Below are 18,192 nucleotides of genomic sequence, written 5' to 3'. Positions count from 1 at the left end.
ATTTTAGAGAATATGATAAAGTATAACATTAAAATGTATTCTAAACTAAATATTTATTAGAATTACTCTAGTATTTCATAAATAATAATATTGGTTCCTACCATATTAGCATCTTAACGCTTCAAAAATTGCATTTATTTAAAGTACTGGCATAAGAGGAGTAACTCTTTTTTAAGCCAAATAAGGAAACATCATCAGGTGAGAATATATCTTATAGAGAAGAAAATGAGAAGTGCAAATCTCAATCATCTTTAAATATCTAAATAATTTCCATGAAATAAGCTTGGAACATGTCAGTAAATCTGAATTTACTCTCATAGAGGCTAATCATTGCTTAGTATATGACATTCAGTTATTTTGCATTTCACGTGCATTCAATCTGAACACTAATGTTACAGAAATCAAAAGTAATTAGTTTTTTAAAAAGAATTGGTCATAACTTTCAAGAGTTTTATAATTCATGATAACATTAAATCTACATTAACTGCATTTTTCAAAAACTAAATGCATTCTCACAGGTAATCTGTTGGTTTTGAATTGGAATCATTTATTAAGAAATACAGATAAAGTAACTTCTTTTTAGGAATTATTTTCATCAGCATTCCACTACCTTATTAAGGACATGAACAAAATGAGGGAGGTTAATTTTAATGTGTATGTTTATGCACATGTCTGCTTTCTAAGATGCATGTGTTCTCATGTTTGGAAGGCATAATAGTTTTTATCCACATTCACAACGCCCCTTATGTTCATGGAATACTCACGTTGTTTGACCGTAGAGACACGCGGCCTCCGCAGCGTGCACAGAACTTAGTGCGACAATAGGAGCAGAGATGACCGCACCCATCAGCAAACTTTGTTTTATGACAGATTCCACAAGTTGGAGCGTCGTCTTTGTGCTCGCCCTGGTAACGCCGTGCTTCTTCCCCTATTTTTCTCACTTGTTCTTTATAGCTTTCAAACTGTTGATGCAATCTCCTAGGCAAAAGAGAAAATGGTAGCAAACTAAGTAAATGGTGGAAGACAAAACCAGAACAAACAAAACAAGGAATTTTTCTAACAAAAAGGAAGCATAGCTATTTGAACTACAGCAAAACATACAAGCTATTTTCCCCACTAACCTTACCTTCAAAGGTAGGATATGTATTAGCATGATTCCATAATCCCAGTTTTGCTCATTAGCACTGAACTATGTGTATGTAGAATCTATATAAGCACTGTTTATCGCCAGCAGTGAAATTTGTGTAGCTATTCCCTGCCTCTGTTTCTTTTAGATTTTTCAAAATATTTCAACTGAGAGCTTAACACTTTACAACTACAGGCATGTGTGCATATAACTGAAACAAAAATTACACAAAATATTTAGCCTAAATACATACGATGTGCTCCAATATTTTCTATCCTATTCTAACTTTAATACTGAATATAATTCAAAAATAAGTTTGTCACAGTAAATTGATTCCATGACCCAGTATTTGAGCATGATGCATACTTTGAAAAATATTGTTTTAGACTATGCTGCTGGGCAATCTGTCTTCTACAAAATAGATTCCTTTGCCCCCATTCCTGGAAGCTACTTACCTATTTGGCATCAAGTATCTAATTTAATACATTACACAGAATGTTAGCTTTTGCATTATATTTGAGTTCCCAGTTCTTCCAGTTCACATTAAAAGTTCTAAATCTTACCTTGTAGACATGCAGATTTTTACATAGTCCAATTTTTCATTATTTTAACCAGGTAATATGTATGAAGCTTGCTAGCAACCACTCCTGATTAACTACCGTCTGTGGGGACAGCTAAAGTTGTCTAGGGAAACTTCCCATTAGAATGTTCACATTTAATGTGATTAAAGTCTCCTCCCATCACCATCAGTTCAAATTCCAATCTTAAATCTCTATAAATAGAACTGTTTGCTGTTCTGAATAGAACACAAGAACATCCAGTGAATCCCCCAGTGGAAGGATGTCTTGGTTTTGAAAATGAGAACTGGGAGTTGTCCTGAGCCTAGCCAATAGTTATTGGCTATTTTGCCAAAAGAGGGACTCCTGCTCAAATTCATCTGGGTATCTGAGCTAGTTTTCCGGATTTGAGTATTCCCTAGAACACAGAGTACACGGATGCTTTTGTTAATTCAGGCAGTTAGTCTGATGTTCTCAGTCTAAGATAACTGTGAGGAACTGATACTCCCTGGAAATAGAATCAAATAAGTTAGGTCCAGGTACTGCAGTGTTTGAGGTATTGAGACTTCATTATATTTTCTTTTTAACCGTAATAGTTCTTAAGCAGAACTTCTGTGATTACCTTAAAAATTCTCAAATCCCTTTGCAGCTTTGCCAGCTGACACCTTTTCTATTTAATTCCAATAATTAAAGCAAACATACAAGCACCAGCACATAACAGTGTAGTTTAGGATCTGAAATATTTCCCAATTAAAAGGCCAGCTAATTTCACTTTACAAAGGAATATATGTGTTATTTCATTTAATGAATGCAAGAATACCTGGTCAATTTATTGAAGAGTTATTTGATACGTTGATGTTTTTATATTTTAAGTATAAAAACTAGGGTCAAGTTAGTAGAAAACAAGTGTGGGCATTTGTTATTTCAAAAGTTATCATGTAAAATTGCACTGACAATCTACTTCTTCCACTAAAGAAAATAATTTTAAGGAAGGGCTGGACGCAGTGGCTCATGCCTGTAATCCCAGCACTTTGGGAGGCCGAGGCGGGCGGACCACGAGGTCAGGAGATTGAGACCATCCTGACTAACACGGTGAAACCCTGACTCTACTGAAAATACAAAATTTAGCCGGACGTGGTGGCGGGCGCGTGTAGTCCCAGCTACTTGGGTGGCTGAGGCAGGAGAATGGCGTGAACCCGGGAGGCTGAGCTTGCATTGAGCCGAGATCGTGCCACTGCACTCCAGCCTGGGTGACAGAGCGAGACTCCATCAAAAAAAAAGAAAAAAAAATTAAAATAATAATAATTAAGGAATGGGAGCAAGGAAATATTTCTAACCAAGGAAACTCCAAGCATAGAGGGAGTACATAAATAAATACTTATTGTGAGAACTACCAAATCAAATCCATTTAAGTAAATATAAATGAGAAGGCGAAAACTAGGCTAAGGAAAGTTTCCCTATAAACTTATTCTAAAATATAGAACATGATGGAGTACGGGTGTTGGCAAACTTTTCGGAAAAAAAGGCAGATTGTAAATATTTTAGACTTTGAGGGTCACATAGTTTCTTTTGCAACTGCTCATTTCTGCTGTAGCAGGAAAGTAGCCACAGATAGTATGTAAATGAATGAATGTAAATATGCTCCAGTGAAACTTTATTTACAAAAATAGATAGTAGTCCAGATTTTGCCCATAAAGCAGTTTGTCAATTCCAGATTCGTATGTGCTTTATGCTAAGATATAATGGCTTGAAAACCAAAGCCTCTGCGTGTTTTTAAATTCAAACATAAAGGAATTTTATATGACCCAATCAAAAGGGAACTTGTTTCAGGAAATCTTTGTACAATATATACATGCAGGGCACTGACCACTGAGAGAAAACCTTACTCTATTACAATCTCATAGCATTTCATCTGGGTCACTTATAGACCATTTAATATTTTTACTATGTTTTATTGCTATTTCTGTACTTAACACCTCTCTTCTATCAAACAGTAAACAATATTAGAAGTCCACAGTTTAGCAAACAGTTCAGACATATACTTCTCATATTTGCTGAATGGAAAATTTATACATATACGTATTACGTTTCTTAGTCTGTTTTGAGAAAAAAAATCCATACAATTTACAAACAAGTTCATATTGAGGACAAAATATCCTAATACACCCTACTTCACAAAACATTGAAAATTCTGGGTGTAATATTTTAAAATATAACTTTTAATGTACATTTGAGCTGCAGAGAAAGTATGCAAAATTCTCAAAGGACAAAAATGAAAGAGAAGCAGTAATTCAGAAAAGTAACGTATCTCTGAAGCAGATGCTAGAAACATGTACTGAGGTTCTGTGACCAAGAACTTCAGTTTTAACTCTTGTACAAGTGATTGAAAATAAAATTTTAGTTAGGTATTCACCAAAAATAATTGAAATAGAGTGCATGATATCCAAACCAGTAGCGGACAAAATATGGAATGAGAAAAAAGTCAACCCAAAGAAGATAAGAATTAAAATAAATAAATACATAAACATAAACAAAGCAGAACAATTAATTATGACAGTATGAAATGGTAAAAAAAAAATCTAACACATGAGGAATCACAAGTATTATACATTAAAAGAAGCATCATCAAAACACAAAGATCATCACATTAGATTTTTAAAATCCAACTAAATGAAGTTCTGAAGCGATATACCCAAAACATAAAGGCACAGAATGTTTGAAATAAAAGGATAGAAAAAAGAGATCCTATGGAATTATTAAGAAAAACAAACAGAAAAGCAAACAAACAAAAACTGGTATAGAACTTAAATTTAAAAGCATTACTACAGAGTGTAAACTTCTATTAAAAAGTATTCATTTGGCCGGGCGCGGTGGCTCAAGCCTGTAATCCCAGCACTTTGGGAGGCCAAGACGGGCGGATCACGAGGTCAGGAGATCGAGACCATCCTGGCTAACACGGTGAAACCCCTTCTCTACTAAAAAGTACAAAAAACTAGCCGGGCGAGGTGGCGGGCGCCTGTAGTCCCAGCTACTCCGGAGGCTGAGGCAGGAGAATGGCTTAAACCCGGGAGGCCGAGCTTGCAGTGAGCTGAGATCCGGCCACTGCACTCCAGCCTGGGCGGCAGAGCGAGACTCCGTCTCAAAAAAAAAAAAAAAAAAAAAAAAAAAAAAAAGAAAAAAAAGTATTCATTTTATTTTTTACACGACAATTATAAACTTAATTGCATATAACATATGTGTATCTATACAGTAGATTAAACTCACTTGTTAATCTTGTTGAGTTCTCTGTGTGTGTGTATATATGTATATACGTATACATACACATGCTTTTATACACACACACACACACACACACATATGCTTAACACATATCTAAACTTTTCCCAAACTCTAGGCTTCAAAAGTACTAAAATCATTTTATTTCTTAAGCTGGTGGAGGAGGGGTTACATGACGTAGGTTTTACTTTTTGTTTACACCTCACATATATGTTTTATAATACTGTTTTGTATGTATGAACAATTTAATATTAGAAAGAAAAAGATTCATTTCTAGCTCATCAAATAGCATTGAACAACAAATCAGGGCTACATAGAATTGAAGGTCTCCTGGCTGTGACAGGTGGGTAGGCAGCAATTGTTCCTTTTCTAGTTGGTCATGGCAAATGAGCTGGTTGGATGAGACTTCTCCACTGAGGTATGACAGTGAGATCTCTAGCTTCTCACTTTCTCCATGGGGGATCTTGGAGTAGGTCCTAAGGAAGACAGCCACCAGGGGACAGTGTTCTTCTCCCAGAGGGACATACCTAAGTGACCTGGGGCAGCTTTTCACCAAGTGCTTCCTCCCAAAGTTCATGAGGCCATTCACACAGTCATCACTCCAAACTCTACAAGGAATCACATCCTTCTGAATGCTGGCCCTTGGTGAACTTTACCCATCTATGCCTTCCTCTCATGTGCTTTAGAAATTTAGAAATTCCTTTTTCGTTTTCAGCAGCAGTCCTTGTTTAAACTACTAGTATAGACATCCCAGTAGGGAGTATAATGAGAGAAGAAAGAGATTGCTTTTTCTCTTAATCTTCAAATATTTTTTCTTTCTGGGTTTTTTCCTTTACTTACAGATAAGATTCCCTTATTCTGCTCTGGAAGAAAAAGCCCAACTTAGGTCCCTGTCAATTTCTCCAACTTATTTCCTGGGATGCTCCTTATTTTACCTGCAGACATTATGGAAGGAAGGAAGGAAGGAAGGAAGGAAGGAAGGGAGGGAGGGAGGGAGGGAGCGAGCGAGCGAGGGAGGCAGGGAGGGATGGAGGGAGGGAATTCCTCACTTCCACATCCTTAAAATCTACCTACTCCATAACCTGCACTACTCTATTAAATTGTTCTCTTAAAATACAACCTTAATGCCCTTTTCTCAATTCATATTCCCCTTACATTACTCTGATATCTCATGCTGTCAAGATGCTGTCCTCAGAATAAAATATGCCTTTGGAAGCAAGATACTGGTAGTGAAACCATAAACAGCATATTTATTTTTTGTATCTGATGTTTTAATGCTTTAATCTATATCAAATTTGTGACAGTGTTCTATTATGAATAATAAATGGAAATACATATTTTATTATATGGTCTTACAGTAAATGTGGGACTGCAAATGTAAAAGCTTTTTGTGAAATTTATTTGTACACTTCAATTTTAGAGTTAACAATATATTCTTATTGACTAGTGAGGTTGACAAAATATATAATCGCAAATCACAGATTTAAATTATCCATATGGAAAATGGAGAGTATTATAAAATACACAATGCTATCAAAAGAAAAGCAGTGATACTGAAACTTTCTCCTAGGATATGATTTTTTTTCATTGTTTTACTATATAATAATTGTTGCATTATTTTAATAATTGTACATTCAATTCAAGAAACTCTAAAATTTAATTTGTAAACAAGTTGTTTGGGTGACTAATAGTATATATTTTGAAAGAAACAAAGATGAATGCCTAAAAACCTAAATATCATTCTGTAAATGTCTCAAAAGCTAAATATCATGTGATCAATGCAAAATAAATAATTTAAACAAGCAATTATTGATGACATTTGCACAAATTAATAAGTATTTGTTGAACAAGTAAATGGTAATAGTGGAATGTAGAGAAATCTTTCTAATTAGCGCAGCAATTCACATTTTTCTGTTTTGAATTTTTTCTTCTCCCATTCCCAAAGAAATGAGAATCTAGCAGAAACTTCTACCTTTCTTCCTGGCTTTCTTTTATGAGGTCTAGGCAAATAGAACTGGATTTTTCCAGAGGAGGAAAGGATGGAAGCTATCATTTTAAAGTTTTAAAACTCCAAGTGGCAGGTTCTAAGAGCAGGTGAGGGCTTTCTCTGAGATAAAAGCAGGGCAGAGGCCAGGATAGTTTGCATGCAGTACTCCCAAATGGAGGATTGCTTTAGGATGTGTATACATTGGCGGAGGGGCATGGGTGCTGAAAACAATAAGCATGGCCTCTGTTTCCCTTGTCGCCCTTGGCACAGAAAACAGATCAGTACCATCCATCATGTGTTCCCTTCGTCAGCCTTAGCACATGGGCACCACCAAGGCCTTATGGGGTTAGTGGCATGGATATTAAAGGCAGGAGAGTTGTTCTGAGAATGATGGACTGATTAAGAGCCTCCAAAAAACATGGGATTGTCCAAGAGGGAGCCCTAATAATGTCTGAAATTCAATGTTTTTCTAGTCTAGTAGGTTGGAGGCTTGTTTATACACATTTTGACATCACACTATACTGTTGAACATAAATTCACAGTTCTTGACTTCAATGAATAATCTATTTAGAAAGTAAGTTATACATAAATATAAATTAGCAGTTTATGACAGCATGTACCAGGGTCAAAGAAGGACAGTAAGTCATATAGTTGTACAGTTAAAAAACTCTTTCTTGTCCCGACAACACAACTGTCCTCCTTTTAGTGAAACTGCCTTTTTGATTTCACTCCATAATAGAGGAGCTGTAAAATTTCACAAAATTTCAAGGGTCACTATTGTTTTTTTTAATGATGTTTGCAAATACTGGCTTCTTGTGTCAGAGTTGAGTAGAAAATAATAAACAGCACAGTCTTTTTGACCAAAATGTTAAATAATGGGGTTTTCTGCTACAAAACAGTTGGAAGAGGGATGGTTGTAGTGTCTTGGATTGGTCTCTTGGAATGCCCTTCAAAACAAGATCACAAGCTAACTCCTCAAAGTTCCACCATCAGGCCAAGCACAGTGGCACATGCCTGTAATTCCAGCACTTTGAGAGGCCAAGGTGGGAGAATCACTTGAGCCTAGGAATTTGAGAAATGCTTGGACAACAAAGCTAGACCCAATCTCTATAAAAAAATTTAAAAATATATTAGCCAGGCATGGTGGTGCATGTCTGCAGACCCAGCTACTCAGGAGGCTGACGTGGGAGGATTGTTTGAGCCTCAGAGGTCAAGGCTACAGTGAGCCATGATCATGCCACTGCACTCCAGCCTGGGTGACAGGGTGAGATCCTGTCGACTACAAAAAACAAAACAAAACAAAAATAACAAAGCTGCTCAATCAGAAAGCTGCAGAAATCAGAAAGCCACTGTCCAAATGGCTGGTGCTACTATCCTACCACCTCTGCTAAGGTATTCTGATCTAGAAGCCACCACCAGAGCCACATCAGGAGATCCCAGGAAAATCATGCCCAGTATGTTGTTTCGGCTCTGCATCTAATTCAGTTTCCATTCAAATCTCATGCAAGCACATTCGACTGATGGAACCTAAATTACATCAGGGATTCTAGCTGCAGGAGAGTCTATGTAATTCAGTTTTCAGATTTCTACTTTTTTCATAAGACTTCCTAAAATGATTTTGAAATATATATTGTGAGGGTCAGTCTTCCACTTCAGCTACAAACCTCTAATCTATGTCAAATTGCTTAATTCCTTCCACTGTACCATGGGTGAACAATACCTAAGATCTCCCTTTCCCATTCATTTTCCATTTTATCTCTCTCCCCTCCCTCTCCTTCCCTCCTTTCCTTCTGCTCCCCTCACCTCTCCTTCCCTCTCTTCGTTTCTCTCCTCTTCCTCCCTCTCTTTTTCTTCATCATACACTAAGCACACATTACTATGGAAAGCATTTTGCCACCACCAGGAAATTTTAAAAAATAGATTCAGTTCCCCAAGCAAATTACTTATATGAGGGGTCTTCAAAAAGTTCACAGAAAATGAGTATTACTAAAAAGCTATGCATAGATTCCAAAAGTTTCTTGCACCAAAATGAACTTATACTAACTTGTTATAACATGTCTGAAAAGTATCTATTAACAGTTTGAGGCACTAAGAAGGATAAAACATAAGTTTGAAAAGAGCTCCTATGAGAGCAACACGAATTCCTCTAAAACTGAAGCAAGAACAAACATGAAATTTCAAGTGACCGGGCACGGTGGCTCACGTCTGTAATCCCAGCACTTTGGGAGGCCGAGGCAGGTGGATTACCCGAGGTCAGGAGTTCGAGACCAGCCTGGAGCCTGGCCAACATGGTTAAACCCCATCCCTACTAAAAATTACAAAAAATCAGCCAGGTATGGTGGCAGGCGCCTGTAGTCCCAGCTACTCGGAAGGCTGAGGCAGGAGAATCACTTGAACCTGGGAGGCAAAGGTTGCAGTGAGCCAAGATAGTGCCATTGTACTCCAGCCTGGGGGACAAGAGTGAGGCTCCATCTCAAAAAAATAAAATAAAACAAAACAAAATAAAATAAAATAAATAAAAATTAATTCAAGTGAAGTTTGGGCAGAAGAATGGTGAAATCACTGATGCTTTATGAAAAATTTATGGGACAATGTTCCAAATAAATCATCAGTTTACAAATGGATAACTCATTTTTAGAAGGAATGAGATGATGCTGAAGATGAAGCCTGCAGTAGCAGACCACATACATCAATTTGTGAGGAAAAAAATCATTTTGTTCATACCCTAATTGAAGGGTACTGACAATTAACAGCAGAAATAGTAGCCAGCACCATAGACATCTCAATTGGTTCAGCTTACACGTTTTTGACTGGAAAATTAAAGTTGACCAAACTTCCCATTTGATGGGTGCCAAAACCATTGCACCCAGATCAGCTGCAGAGAAGAGCAGAGCTTTCAATGGAAATTTTAAAATAGGATAAATACGCTAAAGCATTTATTTGAAGAATTCTAACAGTAGATGAAACATGGCTTTACCAGTATGATCCTGAAAACAAAATACAATCAAAAGAATGGCCTTCAAGAGGTGGAAGTGGTCCAGTCAACGTAAAAGCAGACCAGTCAAAAGCAAATGTCATGGCAACAGTTTCTTGGGATGCTCAAGCCATTTTGCTTGCTCACTTTCTGGGGGACCAAGGAATGATGACATCTGCTTATTATGACAGTGTTTTGATAAAGTTAGCCAATCTTTAGTAGAAAAAGTCCCAGGGAAGTGCCATCTGAGAGTCCTTCTCCACCATGACAATGTTCTTGCTCATTCCTCTCATCAAACAAGGGCAATTCTGCCAGAGTTTTGATAGGCAATCATTAGGCATCTACCTTACAGTCCTAAATTGAATTCTTCTAATTTCCTTTTGTTTCCTAATCTTAAAATGTCTGTGAAGGGCACTCATTTTTCTTCAGTTAATGTTGTAAAAAAGACTGTATTGGCATGGTAAAATCCCCAGGACTCTCAGTTATTTAGGGATAAACTAAATGGCTGGTATCAAGGGTTATAAAAGTGTCTTGAACTTCATAGATCTTATGTTGAGAAATAAAGTTTGCAATTTTTAAATTTTTAATCCCTTTTTTTCCTACAAACTTTGTGGATATATGTACGCTTGTCTGTCTAGTTCATTTTATCTGGTTAAAAAGCTGCAGGGACAGAAAATCAACGTAAAACTTGGACTGAGATACAAGGTACATATACAATCTAACAAACAAAAAACCTCCTTCTTTCCGTAGTGATTTAATGAACAGCACAAATCTATCCCCTGTGAATGAAGGCCCTCATTACTCTTAGCTCGGATTATTTCATTAGCTTTCTAACTAGGCTTCCTGCCGATGGATTCCGTCATTCTAGTGCATCTTTCATACTGCCTGAATGATCTTCCTAATAAATGGAACCAATCATGTCAATCTACTGATTAAATATCATCTCTGAGGTAGTTCAATTTCTCATCCTGTGGTACAAGGTCCCCACTTTCTTATCTATTAGAATCTCTCACATACGTTTTCTCATACATCTTACACTACAATAAAATTAAACTTTCTAGCTATTTGTCAAACACAGTAGAATCTTCCAAACATCAATTCAACAAACATACATTGAGGTCTGTTGCACAACCCACACTCCTTAAGGCTCCGGGAGTACAAAGAAAGTAGCATAAGAAGGTCTTGAGTTTCAATTATTTTATTACCTGATATTCTTATTATAAATACAAGTTGTTTACAGGTGTCAGGCATATGCATAGTATCCTGCAAAAGGAAGTGACTGCAATTGCAAACATATGTAACTCCTATGAAATCGCTTTTACAGCAGTGTATTTTTCCTTCAGCTTTGAACTTCCTTTCATAGCTTGAACCCTTACCAAGTATCATCAAAACTTATCAATACTTTACTAATATAAATTTACTTAGGTGAATTTTTCACTTAACACCAGCTGTAAGGATATAATACGCTATTCTAAATATGAGCATACAGGCTCTCTTTTGGAAGAACTATGTATTATTCTACCATTTGCCTTTGTTGTCTGCTTCAACTCTTTTTGTGAATCACTGCTGAAATTTAAGAAATCTAGTTGTACAAGCTTAAAACCATGGTTTTCTTCTTTGCCAGGACTTGGGGTTCATCACTATGACATCGTTTAAACACTTTTCTTAGAGTGAGACAAGATAAAGGAAGGATTCCAAAACCCAGTGTAAAATGAAAATATTTGGGAAAATACAGACACAGGAGAAGAAACTCTGAAGATTAGAGGGTACAATTTCCTCATTTTATAAATGGGAACATTTAGGGACATGTTTTATGTGCCTTTCATAAGGCTAGTAAAATGGTTGGTGATAATTAGGTCCTCTATTTCAAACTTTCCACTACACCTTTCTATTGTCAGAATGCTAATTTTAATTATGGCTAAAGGAATGGAAAGTTATTGCTTTGTAAGAGAGGTTTCCTTGGTATCCTCAAACTTAATATGCATCAGAATTATCTAAAGGGTTTGTTAAAATGCAAATTTTTGGACGAACCTACAGAGCTTCTGATTCAGTAGGTTTGGGATAAATTCCAGGAAGAAGCTTTTTTAGTAGTTCTGGTGCAAATTATCCAGAGACCACCATGTGGCGGAGACTGCAAACATTAAGAATAAACTTGAAGATGAAGGCAATTTTTTCACAGATCTGTCATTTCACTTCATAAAAATAATCATCCCAATGAAATTTTAAGCATAAATGCAAAATCTGGGGCACTATCCCTCTGGAAATATGCTGAATAATTTAATATTATGGTATATACACATATTTAACCTGATAATCATCATTGTTTAAAACTTACAATTTTATGACTCAAAGAAATGTGCACATTTGTGAGTTTTAAAAAGCATCATAGTGTTTTGTACACAGGCTTAAACATAGGTTGCTTCAGAGGCAATATTCTAAATACCTCAGTAATTCAGAAATTTACCCCAGATGTTATTGAGTAATTTTTGAAAATTACTACAGTTCAACAAATTATCAGTTTGTATCTTAAAAACACATTTGGTCTTTAGTTTAAAATGAGTATACTTTTTTCTTATTGCAAATATCCAGCAGATGGCACTAAAGCTTTTTATTTTTGCATTCAATTCTGTCATAGTTATTTAAATTACTTTTTAAAACATTTTACGTGTTAAAAAAAAATTAGTACAATCAGCAGGAGATTTGAGTTACTAGGAAAATGTGTTTTCAGAGGTGGCTGAAAAAGAACAAAAGAAAAATTTATAAAATGTTGCAACTTCTGCTCTTTTGTGGAGGACTATCATTCTACATAACCTTTTAAAATATTATATATTAAGGGTTTTTGTATATTTTTCTATTGTTGGTAGTTTTTATGGTCCTGCATTTAGCATTGTTAAAAATGAAGTTCATCCAATCAGCATCCCACAGTGTTCTGAAAGCACTGAGAGATGACACTTACGAAAAATAAGAGCATAACTGATGATTAGCTATTTGTGTTGTGTAGTCTATTACTTCAGTCAAGCATTTATTTTTAATTCCATTTTCAATTTACCATAGGAGGCCACTCCTGAGTAAGCATTAAATGAAGACATCTGAGGACATGGAAGCCCACTAGCATAGATTTAAGTTTTCTGCTGCACTCCATCTCCCAATAAATACTTTCACTGTGTTCCTGAATGCTGTGAGGTGCTGCATGTGTAGAAGGTTCATATGTTAGGTCCTAGAAATACTGTTTCTAGATATTATGGAACAATATTACTGCTTCCTAATATTAGAGATATATCAGAGGTCTGAAACTGAAAACCTGGTTCAAGAAAGGGTCATTTTAATATTTTGACAAACAAGTTATCTCATTCACAGTACAACTCAAGAGAAGAAAATCAAGTAAAATTATGAGAAATCATAAAGTAGGATATGAATTAGGAATATAATTTTTAAAATGAATGAAGGTAAGTTTTAAGGAAATAATCTTAATAGGTAATATTGGGATCATCTATATAACAGATACGTAATCAACTGATATTAAATAGGTCTAATCATACTCCATGCAAACGTTTCCAGAATGTGTCACGTGATCATGCCAACCTACCTAATGCATAAAGAGCAAACACCATGTGTTGGCAATTTAGAAGACAGTGATGTCTACACATATGAGCAAGCCAAAGTGTTAGGCAACCAATTCATGCTTGCATCTTCTGGAATGCACAACCCACTGTAAACACTGCCTTTGCTGTATTGTCAACTATCTTCACCAGAATTGCTTTGTTATGTTACTATAAGGAGGGAAAAAACCAACCCAATGACATTATACAACGGGACACTTTTTGGAAGGAATTACATATAATAGTTCAGACATAAGTGTGAGCCTGGCGTGGTCAGGATCAAATCTAGTTCTATTTCCTAGCTTCATGACCATGAAGAAGTTATTTAAACTCTGTTCCTCAGTCTCGTCATTTATGAACTGGTGATAATAATAGCAACTTTGTAAGATTGTTGAGAGGGTTAATTGAGATAATCAATGTAAAGTGCTTAGCACCGTGTCTAGCCTATGGTAAAAGCTCAATAAATATTAGCTATTATTATTATACGTAGACATAGATAATACATGAGGGAAACAGAGTACTTTGCTTTTAAGTTTCTGAGTACACTTAGCTGATAACTTTGGGAGGCAGTGATGACTGGCAGGATTTCCTGGCAGATGGGGATTAGTATGAGTGGCTTGGATGATCTATCAATAGACCACTAGTGAGGGGAAAAAAGGTCATCTTGTAAGATGGAAGTCAGAGTGAAAAATGAACCCACAAGTAAAATCTGTTTTGTGGAAACTCCAGAAAATACAACCACTAGTGGAACACGTGTAATTTTGTCTGAAATTTTTTTTGGCATTTTTATGGTCATTGCTGATTCACAACAAACAAAAAAAAAGAAAGGAGATTCTAAAAATCTGATATTTATAAAAAGAATATTATCATTAGTATTATCACTGCACTGACAAATGTAAATTGCCTGAATCACAAATATTTCCAATGCTCTGAAATACTTGGTGAATGAATGATATACAGAAAAATTTTAATGTGAAAGACTTGTTTTCCTTTTCATGTTTAATGTCTGATAAATTTACAAACTTCGAATGTATCCTTCTTATTAGTGAGCTAACCACATTTTGTTGCCTTTTCTTCTTTTAGATGATAAACTATGTTCAGGCATGTGCTAGTTAAGGGAGAGGGGCTTTCAATGTTACTTTGACAAAGTATTACCTTACATTTTTAATATTTGATCAGAATAATTCCTTTAAAACCTCAATGGTCCTATAAAGCTCTTCAAGCTGCTTTGTTTCTCAGAAATCACAGAGCCACAAGGGAATAAATGAGAAGTGCAATGTCCCCTAATTTCCAGAACATCTAATGACTTCATCTCCTTGGACAAATTCTTCTGTTGGTAAAGTTTGTGCTCACCCATCTGGTTACCAGGGTCTCTATGTGGCCACCTGTGACATTTCTCTCTTGTCTGTTCAGAGGTTCTGAACACCCACTTATCCCTAGTGAGGGGATAACGAAGACATACTGCTCCTACTCTGAGTGTAGAAGGAAAGTGTATTACTTGCTTCTTGACCCCAAGAAGTGAATGTACAAGCATATTTCTTGGTTTTAGATTTAATCTCCGTGTGTGCCAATACTTGAGAAAAAAGCAGAGCCCAGTGGTTCTAGGGCCAAATTTCCTGGGTTCAAAACTTTCCTGGGCTCTCCCTCTTATTAGCTTCTGACCTGGCAAGTTATTTAATATGCAAAGACTCCACCTCTTCCTCTGTAAAATGAGTATAATAATGCCCACCTACTGTGGGGTTGTTGTGAGGATTAAAATGGCTAATATGTATGTGCAAAGTACTTAGGGAGGTGGAGACAATAGTAAGTACTCAGTAAAATATTAGCTATTTTATAATGTATAGAGAAAAGAGTGAACAAAAATCAGATAAAACTTCTATTATGGTCCTGTGAAGTGTAACATTACTCAATGGATTGAAATACATAAATAGGATCTAGAATGATGCCATAAAATATATAGATTGAGTCCAGATTCTTGAAAGCAGTGCCATCAAATATTCTATTTCTAAAGCTTAAGTTGAATAGCTTGGTAATAAAAAGTTTATTCCAAAAAGACTTGCTCTTTTTCACTTTTAAAAGCAGAGGAATACAAGCTTCCTGAATTTTACTTGCACAGTGTACTGAATTAGCCAACCATCATTAGGTACAGTATTTTCTAATGCATTCTGGAGTGCATTTCAAGGTAAGTGACAAGATGTAATTTTCTTCCCATTACATTTGCTAATGATGACATCTGTTTTCATCATTTAATTAAAATACATTGTTAACATGCATATAAAACCTAACTATCATCTAAATAATATAACAGGTGTTGTAAATAACTTAAGTTCTTTTATATCTATGAAAGAGAGATCATAAAACAAATAATTCAAATATTACTGCTAATGTAGAATATAAAATTCCAGAGAATATCAAAAGAATTTTTAATTTATACAAATACAGATGTATTCTATATCTGTTTCATGTAACCCAGAACCCCTACCATTGTTTAATCAACTCCAGACAACTTCTTCTACCCTTACCAACCACTGCTTGGTAATAATCAAGTCTATTTTTAAAACTTACCATTTTATGGTATGGTATATTTAGATACTAAAAAAAAAAACGTATCATAATGCTTTCACTAATCACAGTGCACACAAAGCTAGAAGCAGTTATTTTACCTTTCCTAATATTGCACCATCTATGAAAAACTGTGAATAATATCAAGGTACTTTGAATTTGAACCACATTTAATTCAATAGACTGTCAGAACCCTGGACAGAAAATCTTGCAGTTTTTGTCACTGTCATGATACAATCAAATCACAATCTAATTCCAAGTCAACAGTTCTATTGATTTTGTAGCAATCGGTCAAAATGAAAACACTTTGCTATACTTCACTTATGAGCAACACCCTGTTTTATATATTTTTGGTCATTTCTTTTGAGTATTTGAGTAATCCCCTCTGATGAATCATCTTAACCTTAAAATCTGGGTTTCATGCTTTCTTATCCAATTCACTAACCCCTGCATCAGGTCCCTTATAACAGGCAATTGGTAAATATTTAGAGTTCAATTGAACTGAAAGCTATTCAGTGCAGTAGCCCAGGAAAGAAACCCTGTGATTCTAAGGAGAAATCTACTTGTCCCTTGACTCTTTAAGTTGTACTGCCCTTTGCCCTTCTTATGGTTAAACTTAGCATACTGAAAATATTGTAGCTATTTAAAGTGAAATTCATATTGTATTATCATCTGAGGACTTCGAATGCTAAGTAACATTTTGTTACTACTGATTTCCCTGCTTTTTAAAGTTTAAGTAAGGCAGTTAGAAAAGGCTTCACCAAAAGGTGAAATCTGAGCAAAGAACTGAAGGAGGTGAGGGAGCACATTACGGAGATCGGGGCTTGGTAGAGGATGCAGCAAGTGTGAAAGGCCTGAAGTGGGAGCCCACCTAGTGAGGCTGAGGCAAAGCGGGTGGGCCCTTGTGGTGGGGAAGGACTGAGCAAAGGCAGAGGAGGAAGAGGGTACACACGTTATGTGAGCTTTCTTCACCGTCATAGGGATTTGGCTTTTACTCTGGGTGAATGGGAAGTCACTGGAAGAGTCTGAGCGGAGGAATCAGATAACTGGACTGACATTTTCATATGCTCCCTCTGGCTCTTATGTTTGTAATAGAAGACAGCAAGGAGGAAAGCTGAGACTCCAGTCAGGAGGCCTGGCAATAATCCAGTTTACAAACAATAGAAGTCTGGACCATAGCTCTGATAGTGGAGGTGGGGAGTGCTCAGATACATCTTCCTTCTACCTTGCTTTAGTTCTCCCAGAGTCTGTGTAGGCAAGCATATTTTATGTTCATGACTGTTAAGTATTTTGTTTTGTATTTTATTTTATTTTTGGGATGGAGTCGCACTATGTCGCCCCGGTTGGAGTGCAGTGGCATGATCTCGGCTCACTGCAACCTCTGCCTCCCGGGTTCCAGTGATTCCCCTGCCTCAGCCTCCCAAGTAGCTGGGATTACAGGCACCTGCCACCATGCCTGGCCAATTTCTGTATTTTTTTTTTTTTTTTTTAGTAAAGGCAGGATTTTACCATGTTGGCCAGGCTGGTCTTGAACTCCTGGCCCCAAGTGATCCTCCTGCCTCAGCCTCCCAAAGTGTTGGCATTACAGGAGTGAGCCACCGTGCCCAGCCCCTGTTTTGTTTTTAAAAACACGATTATCAGGTTGCATTTTTCTATTTTATTTTATTGATTGATTGAATTTTGAGACAGAGTCTCTGTCTGTTACGCAGGCTGGAGTGCAGTGACACAATCACAGCTCACTGTAGCCTCAATCGCCTGGCTCAGGCAATCCTCCCATGTCAGCCTCCCAAGTAGCTGGGACTACAGGCATGCCCCACCATGCCTGGCTAATTTTTACATTTTTTGTAGGGACAGGGTCTCACTATGTTACCCAGGCTGGTCTCCAACTCCTGGGTTCAACTGATCCTCCTGCCTTGGCCTCCCAAAATGCTGGGATTACAGGCATGACCCACCTCACCCAGCTGCATTTTTCTATTTCATACTGTGCATGTTTTCTCAGCATCAAAGACAATTATTGCCAAATCACACCAAGTGAAGGGTGTTCAACTTTCCGAGCCTGAGTGACATCAAAGAAAACTGTGTCTCATAATTGGAAGAGGATGCAGAAGTAC

General features: G+C 36.5%; 1 protein-coding gene across 1 annotated transcript in view; it reads right to left on the bottom strand.

Moving 5' to 3' along the window:
- Positions 1-18,192, bottom strand: part of RIMS1 (regulating synaptic membrane exocytosis 1) — a 501,191-nt gene that overhangs the window by 285,764 nt on the left and 197,235 nt on the right. The window contains exon 3 of the mRNA XM_011987097.1: positions 765-978. Coding sequence (XP_011842487.1) covers positions 765-978 — 214 coding nt within the window. The remainder of the gene's footprint in view (positions 1-764; positions 979-18,192) is intronic.

This window comes from Mandrillus leucophaeus, unplaced genomic scaffold (genome assembly GCF_000951045.1).
Source record: "Mandrillus leucophaeus isolate KB7577 unplaced genomic scaffold, Mleu.le_1.0 Scaffold300, whole genome shotgun sequence".
NCBI classification, from domain to species: Eukaryota; Metazoa; Chordata; class Mammalia; order Primates; family Cercopithecidae; genus Mandrillus; species Mandrillus leucophaeus.
Note: the sequence above shows the minus strand (reverse complement) of the source record. Positions and strands in the feature narration are given on the sequence as shown.